This window comes from Caenorhabditis briggsae (assembly GCF_000004555.2).
Source record: "Caenorhabditis briggsae complete genome, chrII, whole genome shotgun sequence".
NCBI lineage: Eukaryota > Metazoa > Nematoda > Chromadorea > Rhabditida > Rhabditidae > Caenorhabditis > Caenorhabditis briggsae.
In genome coordinates this window covers 5,921,638-5,932,602 of record NC_013486.2, presented here as the reverse complement: position 1 = coordinate 5,932,602, position 10,965 = coordinate 5,921,638, and the positions used below count along the sequence as shown (strand labels likewise).

General features: G+C 40.3%; 3 protein-coding genes across 3 annotated transcripts; 1 reads left to right on the top strand and 2 right to left on the bottom strand.

Annotated features, from left to right (window-relative positions):
* Positions 1 to 1,227: 1,227 nt before the first annotated feature.
* On the top strand, positions 1,228 to 3,732 carry Cbr-aqp-1 (the record flags this gene model as incomplete). Its single annotated transcript, XM_045242127.1, has 5 exons — positions 1,228 to 1,354; positions 1,389 to 1,514; positions 2,989 to 3,126; positions 3,175 to 3,505; positions 3,552 to 3,732. 5 exons carry the CDS (start codon positions 1,228 to 1,230, stop codon positions 3,730 to 3,732), a joined length of 903 nt encoding a protein of 300 aa, XP_045095064.1.
* A 69-nt stretch (positions 3,733 to 3,801) lies between these two features.
* On the bottom strand, positions 3,802 to 8,454 carry CBG13109 (the record flags this gene model as incomplete). Its single annotated transcript, XM_002646680.1, has 9 exons — positions 3,802 to 4,137; positions 4,957 to 5,295; positions 5,342 to 5,522; positions 5,567 to 5,734; positions 5,783 to 5,874; positions 5,921 to 6,059; positions 6,111 to 6,247; positions 6,298 to 6,460; positions 8,288 to 8,454. The coding sequence occupies 9 exons, from the start codon at positions 8,452 to 8,454 to the stop codon at positions 3,802 to 3,804; spliced, it is 1,722 nt and encodes a 573-aa protein (XP_002646726.1).
* Positions 8,455 to 9,224: 770 nt separating this feature from the next.
* CBG26152 lies at positions 9,225 to 10,013 on the bottom strand (the record flags this gene model as incomplete). Its single annotated transcript, XM_045242126.1, has 1 exon — positions 9,225 to 10,013. The coding sequence occupies one exon, from the start codon at positions 10,011 to 10,013 to the stop codon at positions 9,225 to 9,227; it is 789 nt and encodes a 262-aa protein (XP_045099367.1).
* Between the last annotated feature and the right edge of the window lie 952 nt (positions 10,014 to 10,965).

Genomic DNA, 10,965 nt, shown 5'->3' with positions numbered 1-10,965 from the left:
TCACTAGGTGGCATTACTACTGTACTATCTCTAATAGAAGTCTACCCTACAGTACCGGTCAATACGATACGCAAAATCGTGTTTTTCAGTTTATTTTGAGGATTTTCAGAAAACTTTGCATTTACAGAATTTCTTTGGAAAACACAGAATCACGATTTCAGTACAAAAAGAGAAAAAGGGGGTGTCCTTCAGAAATCGACAAATAGCTGAAAAAACTAGGGATTTTCAAAGAAGTGATCGGAAGTTTTATCACCGAGCTCTAAGCTCCGAATAAAGACCAAAATCGACTGAAAACCGGGTTTTTGTATATTTTTTTGACCGGTCTTGTACACGTTCTCTTTGAGCTCAATTATCTCGGGTCCTATAACTAATATCAAAAATTTATCAACTAATGAAATATAGGTAACATTATGAAAAACAATGTATGAGTTGACAAAATTTGATATCTCTCATAGGAACCGAGATAACTACGGTTAACGTGCACATATACGGTATTTTGCCTCCGAAATCTTTATCGATTTTATTTGAGTTTCTTGACATCCCAGAGTCTTCTCTGCAATCTTTGACCTAAAGACTTTAGGCTACAGTCACCTCAAAATATTGAACCTATTGAAGTTGCCAATTTATTTCATAATAATGCCTTTCGCCTGATTAATTTAGAGATTAGGTTCACTTTTTCAATTTTTAAACCGTAGAGTCAACAACAAAAAGTATTCTTTCTGTTAGCCGATTTCATCAACCTGTCAGTTCCAAGAAACTGTATATTGTGTTTGTGTCAGTTAATCGGAACATTCCCACCAATAAAAACACTTTTGCCAACAAGGAAAACATTTTTTTCTACTTCTCGATTCTCTTTGACTTTGTCCAGACCGTTGGGCTTTTCCTTTCGAAAAGTAAACTGTTTGCCACTGGTGCATTTTCTCCTTCTCAGTTTCTCTTTCTCAATATATACCATAACACACAATTCAAAGAACTGACATAGTGTACTCGTCGGCTTTTGGCTCCTCAACGGATTAATACAACAAAAGAAGCCTGTCTCCTCTTCTTCCCTGTTTCCACTCCGCCCCCTTATCAATTTCATTTCGGGTGGTGATGTCTTCAACTATTTTCAACACAAATGTTTCAGTACACTTTCGATTTTTTTTTCTGGTGATAAGCAGCAAAATGCCTCCTTTTTTTATTACGAGCAGTCTGCACCCAATCAATCTGAAATCCTTTTAGAAAATCATGACTGCAAAAGAAGATACTCTACCGGAAAGATTGCGATTCCATGGAGTTCACACGAACATTTTATGGAGGAATCTCATTTCTGAATTTTTCGGAACATTCCTGTTATGTGTAAGTTCCAGAAAGTGTGAGTTTATGATCAACTGAGATCTATCTTTCAGTTTATTGGTCTCTCAATTGTCTTCCAATTTCACGCGGAGGTGGAAAGACGACAGAGTGGATTGGTGTTAATATTGGATGGGGATTTGCAATTATGTTTGCAGTAATGGCAACGGCTAGAATGTCAGGTAAGGGTTCAAAATATTTTTGGTTCCCTAAAAATTTCTCAAAAATGCCGTAGATTTCTAAAGTGGCTTTATGGACATGTCTTTATGGGAACACATTTGAAATAGGAAGGCGCCAATGAAGAATAACCGAAAAACTTGCATTAGAAGCCCCCCCCCCCCCCTCCCTCTAACAGAAGGGCCCATCTGATATTGGAAAAATAGAAGGGTCCCCTTCAAAATGTTTTGTTTGAAATTAAAATTTTCCGTACGTTTTCAGTGAAATTATATTCAGGAAATTCCACAATTTCACAGAAATTTGTTACACTTTCTTTGCTCAAAAATTTGCCCTTGTTTGGTGAAACTGACACATTTTCATGAAAATTCAGCTTTTTTGGATGAAAATTTTCCGAATAATGACCGGAAAACTAAAAAGAACTCCATCTAACAAATGGCCCATGTAATAGAAGAGCCTTCCGAAGGTACTTTGAAGCAATAGAAGGTCCCCCACATGGTCGAGTTTGAGCTCAATTATCTCGATTCCTATGCAAGATACAAACATTTTGTGAACTGACAAAATACTTCTGATAAACAATTTATCAGTTGACAACTTTTTTATATCTTTGGCAGAAACCGGAAAAAATTGGCTTAAAGTTAAAAACTAGGTGTTCTTCTATTGCAGGTTTCACAAGATGTTTTAAAAGATATTAGGTTGGCCGGAAAGTAACTATCCATTTTTTTATTCGTGATTAACACAAAAACAAGAACCATCCAAGATTGACAATATGCACCGTCGTGGTCCACGACATGTTGACAACATTCAGGCAACTTGTGGATACCATACCTCCAAAAGCCAGCTGGCCGTGAATCAAAGTATACCTTCCCGGACGTTTTTTTTCTCATCGACAGTGTAAAATTATTTTCCCTCCAGATGACGTTGAATATCTCCGAATAGCCAATAATAAAAGGGTCAAGTCTGGAGTTTAAGGAAAGTGAAAAGCCGTCCATCCAAAGCGTCTTAGGACTGAATTGAGTTTCATTAAATAACTCGAGAATCTATGTTCCACGGTAAGTCAAGTAAGACCTGGGCCGCTTTAGCTGGACGTTCCTCCTTTACGCACTTCTAACTCCTGATTCGGCCCTTTTATTATTGATTATTAGGAGATATGCAACGTCATCTGGAGGAAAATAATTTAACACTGAAGTTGAGATAAAATCTGGACTCAAAAATACTTTGTGTCGCAGCCAGCTGGCTTTTGAAGGTATGGTATCCACAAGTTGCCTGAATGTTGCCAACATGCCATGGACCGCGACGGTGCATACTGTCAATCTTGAATAACTCTTGCTTTTGTGTTATTCACGAATCAAAAAATGGACAGTTACTTTCCGGCCAACCTAATATTAGGAAGCTTAGAAGGTTGCAATTTTCCTCTTCTTTTCACTTCAAGATAAAATTTTAATTTAAGGAATTCCTGAAACTTTAATGTTTTTATTCCAGGTGGTCATCTGAATCCAGCCGTCTCGCTTCTTCTTTGGTCTCTTGGACATCTCAAACTTGCTTGGGTTCCACTGTATGCAATTGCTCAAACAGCTGGAGCCTTCGTAGCTTCTCTCGCTATGTATTCTTATTATTATGGTTAGTTGTTGAGTCTAACAAATACCACTTCGATCAGTAAATTTTCAGAACAGTTCGACGCCTTCGATGGCGGTAATCGTTCGATTCTTGGTGCCACTGGAACTGCTGGGTGTTTTGCCAGTTATCCATCTCCAAACCTCGGAGTCTGGGGTCCATACATTGATCAGTGCGTTGGAACTGGTGTTCTTGCTTATTTCTTGTGTGTTGTTATTGATGAGAGAAATCAGATTCCAAAGATTTGGCATCCAATGTTCTTTGGATTTTTGGTGATGATGATTGGAACTGGTTTTGGAATGAATATTGGATATCCAATCAATCCAGCAAGAGATCTAGGACCACGACTTTTCAGTTATTTCATCTACGGACCTGGAGTCTTCCAGTGAGTTCTGTTACCATTTGACATGGATTTTGTATTTTGTTTTCAGTTCTCCATATCCTAACTATTGGATTGCTCCTGCTCTTGCCCCATTCGTCGGTGCTCTTGTTGGTGGATGGTTCTACCATCTTTCCCTAGGAATGCACAATCCAGACATCGAAGAAACCGAAGATCACGCTGTTCAGGAATCTCCAAAATCTGCAGAACAACAAAAACTTCTTCAGGCCTAAATTTCAAATTATGTACATTTTTATTAAAAGAAGACAATCTATAGGGATAAATAAAAACATTTTATAAAATTAGAGAATCAATTGGAGCAACACAGCAGAAACAGCAAACAAGAATGAGATGGTTGTAGAGGAGCCACCGACCATTTCGGAAAGTTGAATGTTTGGATTGAAGTTAGCCTGGCTAGTGTAATTGACGAATGCGTTGTTGGCAGCCCACACGAAGTTGGAAATCATTTGAACTGAAGGTCCAGCGCGATCATATGGAACCATGTGTCCAGCTCCCTTGACGGTCAAAACATCGATAATAATGGTGGCTCCATTTGCATTTTTTCCAGAATATGATTGAACGAATCCAGCAAGTTGTTGGTTATCCGAGTAATACCAAGGGGTACGTGATGATAGAGTCTGAAAAATTTATTGTTAAAAAATACAGTACTTGTCAATAAGATGTACAAAAACAAAGTTTTCTGTTGATTTTCTGCCATTTTGACCATTTTCATGAGTCTGGAGATTGGCTGTCAACTCGGGCGTCACCGGCCACTTCAGGCCGGAGCTTGGTCGAATTCCGGCAAAGACATTGTGTGAAGTCGACCAAAATCCGACAAACTAGCGGCCAGCTTCCGACCTCGTAACACGCAGCGCTTTCAAACTCTGGCCAAAATCCGACCATTGTCCGTCCCACTGCTGCCAGTGGGCAGCTTCTGACCAAAATCTGACCATGATCGAACGCCCCTCAACTTCCGTCCAGAAGTTGCAAGCCGACAGCCGAGAAGTTTCCGAGCAATTTGAAAAATTTTGAGGGTTTTTTACAAGTCGCTTGAGAGCTTTGCATTCTTTTCATCTTCGGCATCTTTCTATGCATGCAGAGCTTTGCATTATTGAGACCTTTGCATTCCTAGAACTTTTTGAAATTCCTAGTTTTTCAGATGTTTTTCGATTTCTCAGAGACACCTGTTTTCTTCGTTTTCAGTACAAAAACAGACCAAAAAGAGGTGTCTTTCAGAAATCGGCAATTATCTGAAAAACTAGTAAAAAAATTTTCCAAAAACTGTGAATTCTAAGTTCTTAATCTAAATCTGTTTTTCAACCTCCAAAATTTTCAAAGTGATTGAAACCTTGACAGCAGAGCTTCAGACTCCTAAAAATGGCCGAAAATCAACTGAAAAATACGTTTTTGTTAATCTTATTGACCGTTACTGTGCATGAAATAGGAAAAAAGCTTACATTAAGACCATTTTCAGCAGCAACTTGCGCGATGTGCTTGGCATCTCCCAAATAGTTACAGACAGTATCTACGTCTCCGTTGTAGATCAAGAAACGGAAGTTGGTCTTAAGATTTGTGATAATACTCTTAAAGAACTGATTGGTAGTTTCATATGTGAGAGTGTAGTTGTTGTAAATCGACATTCTACAGTCTTCCCAACCATTTTTCTGATCTTTCCATGCTTGTGGAATATTCAAAGCGTTTTGGACTTTGTCGCTATTCAAATACTTTCCAACTGCATCTTCGTTCCAGCAGAAGTATCCGAATTGATTGTCATTGGAGAATCGGTTAACAAGAGTCTGTAATACAACATTATCAACAAGAATTGTTGTATCCACAACTAACGGCAGTGTTCTGTGCCAAGTTAGACGTTCCCTTGAAGCTTCCGAGTTGTTGGTACTGCTTATGAATAGCAGAAACTCCAGCCAATGCACTTCTCTTCACTCTCTTTCCGGAAGCAGATGGTGGTGGTGCTTGGAAAACAGATTTGTCGTAGCACTCTTGATAGAAATTGTATTGGTCAAATCTGAAAAATAAGATAGACTACCAGATTTTTAAGAAACCTCCCACCCTTCAGTGTTATCTGCGTTTTGAGAAATAAGTGGTTGGATCAACTTTCCGCAATATGAATCATCTCCAACGTAATCGATCTTATTTTTGGAGGTTGTAAATTTCGAGAATTCAAAGTTGTCCATATCGGTGTTGTTTGTACAGTTGTTTTTAATATTGTCCCAGTCTCTGTAAACAAATTTCTGTAATTTGCCTGTTCTCAACAATTTATCTTACTGGACAGAAACACGTCCATGGTAGGCACTCCACAAAGCAAGTGCATTCAGAAGTCCCTTTACATTCATGAATCCGTTTCCGATTGCGGATCCCTAAAGCCAAAATTAAGATTAGCGGAAATTTGTATAATTTTCAAACCTGGAAGTTTTTGTTTGGGAAAGGGTTCGTTGCATTGTTGATTCCCTGGACAATGAGATCAGTAAGCATTGGAATATAAATTCCAGCATACGACTCCCCGGAAAGATAGAATGTACGGTTGGCGTATTTTGGTTGAGCTCTGAAATAAAAATAATACAATTGTAGTTTACGAAAAACCAGAATCAATTACACTTTGAAGAAGTTGGTAAGAGCGAGATAGTTCTGACCAGCCGTTTGGTTATCGTTGGCTTGGAAGTATCCGGGAGTGGTTGTGTCGTATGAGTATCCGACACCGATTGGAGATTCCAAATAGAGCACATTAGCTTTCTGTAATTGTTGCGTATGCTCATTCTATTCATTGATGCGGAATTACTAACCGCGTTCCATGCGTACGGATTCTCATAAAGTGTTTCTCCGTCAAAGTTCACATAAAATGGACCAAGTTCTTCAAAGAGACCTCCTAAAGAAGAGCAACCGGGTCCTCCGTTGAACCATACCAATAATGGATCAGTGTCTGGATTGGAACGAGATTCGGTCAACCTGGAAAAACCCCCAGTTTTTTTTCACAAATTTTATTTGCTTCGATATTCAAAGGAATACAGCACCGTTATCAGTAAGTTTCTGACTAGATTTTGCGAGAATTACGTAAGAATTATGACTGAATTAGGTGACTACCGCAATTTTGCTGAGGTGGAAAAATGGAAAGAAAACGGGAGAGTAAGCTATTAGGATGACAGAAGTTTGATGACTTTGAATCAGAAAAACGATGATAAATTTTGGAAATTTATGTCAGAACATGATGACTAGGCAGGAATAAAATTCATTAAGAGTTATTTATGATATTTTTGGGCTACTGTAAACTGAACGTTAATGTTTAAAGCATAATTGTAAACCGGGCCCTGTCATAGTTTCTTTTAGGACCAATACTTTTGGACCAGCTAAATTAGATACGATAGAACTTGGCAAGCACTACAAAATGATACTATTAGGTTGGCGGGAAAGTCTTTGTCACTCTGTTTGTTTAATCACTGTTCTCGTATATGGAGGCTGTGTATGATATCGACTCTAGTGAATAACAAGGTGATAAGAACCTTCCATATAAACAAGTCCCCATCTCCTTCCCTGCTCCTCATCTGTAATTGAAACGATATGTTTGTTCCCACTGCTATTCACATCAGACATGTTTTGATTTACCTCTTCCTATCTCACACCACGATGAAGGATTCGGAAACTTTCTTGAAGAATGTGTACAACACACATGCCCCTCACTACAATACTATTCGCAATTGGTTCCATCGTTTCGAAAAAGATGACTTCTCGCTCGATGAAAAGGATCGCTCTGGGAGACCCCGTGAGTTGGATTTGGACAAGCTGAAGCACGCATTGCAATCGGATCCATTTCAATCTAGCCGTGAACTAGCTGTCACATTCGGAGTTCACCATAGCACAGTCCTTGAAGGTTTGAAGTCTCTTGGAATGAGAAAACTTTTTGGTCGATTCATACCTCATCACCTGACTCAAGCCAACCTTGACCGCCGAGTCGACGATTCGATTACTCTTCTCACTCTCCACGCGGGCGATCGATGGCTGGACCGGCTAATAACCGGAGATGAGAAGTGGGTCTTCTACGATAATCACCACAGGAAATCCCAGTGGGTGGAGAAGGAGAGAGCCCACAGGATGTCCCAAAACCCGACCTTCATCCGAAAAAGTTATGCTCTCTGTGTGGTGGGGAGTGGACGGCCCCATCTACTGGGAACTTCTGCCCGAGGGCAAAACAATAACTGGAGACCTCTACACTACTCAACTACGAAACCTCAAGAAAGCAGTCGACCGTTCGGCCCTGAAAGACAAGAAAGTGTACTATCAACATGATAACGCTCGCCCACATGTTTCGAAACAAGTGAAGCAGGAGCTGATGGGATATGGATGGAATGTTCTCCCTCACCCCCCGTATTCTCCTGATCTTGCTCCTTCCGACTATTGGTTATTTGGCGATATGACACGTGCCTTCGAAGGAAGAAGCTTCAATTCCCGTGGAGCGGTCGAAGCGGCACTCAAACAATACGTTGCCTCACGCCCGGCTGGATTCTACCGCAATGGAATCCATAAATTGAGGGAACGTTGGAGACATGTTGTTGATAATGATGGACAATATAATTAATTATTCGGTTATTTTTTCTTTGAGAAATAAACTATTGAAAAAGTGACAAAGACTTTCCCGCCAACCTAATATTTTGAAAACTTTATATTGTCTATGAACAAAGTTATAAGCCATGAAGTGGATGAATCGGGCCTTCTCTGTTTCATACTCAAAACATACTCAATTGAAGACCAGAAAACAGAATTTCAAACTTGTCGACTCACATATAATGCATCTTCCATGTTCCATTAGCGTTAGCATCCACATATCCAGAATAAGATTTGAAATTTGCCTTGAACAAAAGTCCTGGCAAATCCTTGATCAAATCATTTTCTTGTTGACAGAATACTGTAGCCAACAGACAAGCGACACCAAGCAGAGAACGAAACATTCTGAAAATGATCACTAAAAATCACTAAGAAAATAGAATGTTATAAAGCATGTAATAAAAGTGCGGTGAGCTCTGAAGAAAAATGGGTATGCATTTGGACATTTTTATTTGATAAGAATACATCAAATTTCTTATCAATCTTCCTTTTTTGTGGCCGACATTTTTATAGTTTTTTTGTTTCCAATTGTGGACTGGTAACAAAGTTAAAATGGGAAAAAATCGTTAAGTAACGAAATGCTTTCAATTTTTGGTGCCAAAATATTTTTGATTAGGAGAATGTACTTTGAAACCAGACAAGAATTCAATCTATTTACATTCCGTGGGAAATCAGCAACATGTAAAACCTGTATTAGAAGGGCTGCCCTTCTATTGTTCCCATCTACCTCCGGAGGCAAATACTCACTTGCTAGAAGATCATTTGCTAGAGTCTGCTAGAATCGTCTCATTTGCTTGTAATTTTGTCTCGCTTGTTATACTTTTTTTCGACCAGAATTTTTGCTCCTTTACTGGAATTTTTATTTTTCGCTTTTTTCATTTTTTCAGATTTTATTTACAGTCAGAGAAAATATTTTTAAAATCGGTGAAAACTGCTCGAAAATGAAAAGTTATCTCTAACAAGGTCGTCGACCTAAGCCCTGCCCTCAATGCACGCAAAGTACAGGGTGGCCGATAAGTATAGGACGTTTTGAAAGTGCTCCCATTTTTTCAATTTGAGGATTTTTCGAGAACAACCTTTATTAAACAACAAAAAATAAGCAGAAAATTTGATTTTACAAGAGAAATTCGAAGTTGGATCCACGAGCTTTGACACAGGCTCTCAAACGTTTCTTCACCGAATTGACAGTGCGCCGCAGGTATCCGTCGTCGATCGAAGCCCATGCTACCTCGAGAGCGGCCTTCAAGTCATCGACAGTAGCAAAAACTTTTCCCGCGATCTTCCCTTCCAACATGCCCCAAACGCTGAAATCCATCGGATTGAGATCCGGGCTGGAAGCAGGCCACAAGTTCTTGTCCAGGAATCCAGGGAAATGCGCCTCCAAGACGGCCAATGTCGATCTCGAGCCATGGGACGGTGCCCAGTCTTGTTGAAGGATAAATGGACCACCAGCAAAGTGCTGAGTGACCCAGGGTAACAAATTATCCATCAACACAATCTTTTGGTACACCTCCGAGTTGATTTTCACATTTCTTTCAATGAAAACCAACGGAGTTTTACCGGTTGCCGTGATACCGGCCCAAACCATGACACTTTTCGGGAAAAGGCGGTTATGGGCAAGACGACGTTTCGGAGACATGCTGTCATCCTTTGACAATAACTGTCTCTGGTTTTGACGGTTGGGAAGAGGTTCAATAGTGAAGATCTTCTCGTCTGTCCAGATAACGTCAGAGACGCGGCGCACTTGAAAGTGCTGGAGTAATTTTCGGCATTTTTCGAGTCGCATCGCTTTCGATTTGTCCGAGAGGTACTGTCCACGACGTAGTTTGTAACTTTTGAGCTTCAAGTCGTTCTTGACAATCGATTGGACAGTGGATCGGGCAATTCCAAGCTGTGACGCCATCCTATTGAGACTCAATCCATCATTTCGAATGATCCGTTTCTTGATGATTGCACGAGTATTCCGGGTGTTGACAGAACGTGGACGTCCGCTTTTTTTTACTTCAGAAGCATCTCCTCGCTTTTTGATAGCAGCGCAACGTTTCGAACCGTCGAAGACGAAATTTGAAGACGTCGAGCGATCTCAGCACTTCCGAGGCCTCTCTTGAACAAGAGTTCAATGGAAGGACGATGAGGAGAACTTTTCATAGCTCGGCGATATGGAGAAGTGAGAACAAATGACTGAGAAGCTTACTTATATAGTCTCTGGACTTTCGAAAAGTTTCGAAATTTTTCGAAAATATCCCTTGGCACCGTGCCAGGGAACGCTGAAAGCGAGCGTCCTATACTTATCGGCCACCCTGTATAGTGGGCGGCGGAACCCTGGAGATGTCGGCCGCAACGGAAACCCTACCTATATAATCGTCCTTGTTTAGGTGGTCTTTCGGTCACTCAAATCGCTCAATATCTTCTGAATCAGCTAGTGAGATCCTAGGATGGTTGGCGGGCAGGTGAGCTACAAGGGTAGTATGCATACTCCCTAGAGACTCAGAAGAGATTGTGTGATGGAAACCCCCGAGATACCTAGGAATTTTCTGAGCTCTGAACGGCCTGTGTTGCAAAAAAAAAACTAGATCCGAAGTATAAATTTGGAAAAATTTCTAATTTTCGTCATCGTCAGCTTTTTTCAGCTTTCTTCAGCTTTTCGTCAGCTTTTCGTCCGTTTTTCGTCCGTTTTCCGTCCGTTTCGTCACGTCATTAAGTTTTTCAGGTTCGTCTGTGAGGTTCGTTTGTCAGGTTCGTCTGTCAGGTTCGTTTGTCAGGTTCGTCTGTCAGGTTCGTCCGTCAGGTTCGACCGTTTGGCGACGCCACGCGGTCGAACCTGACAAAAACCTGACAAAAACCTGACGAAAAAA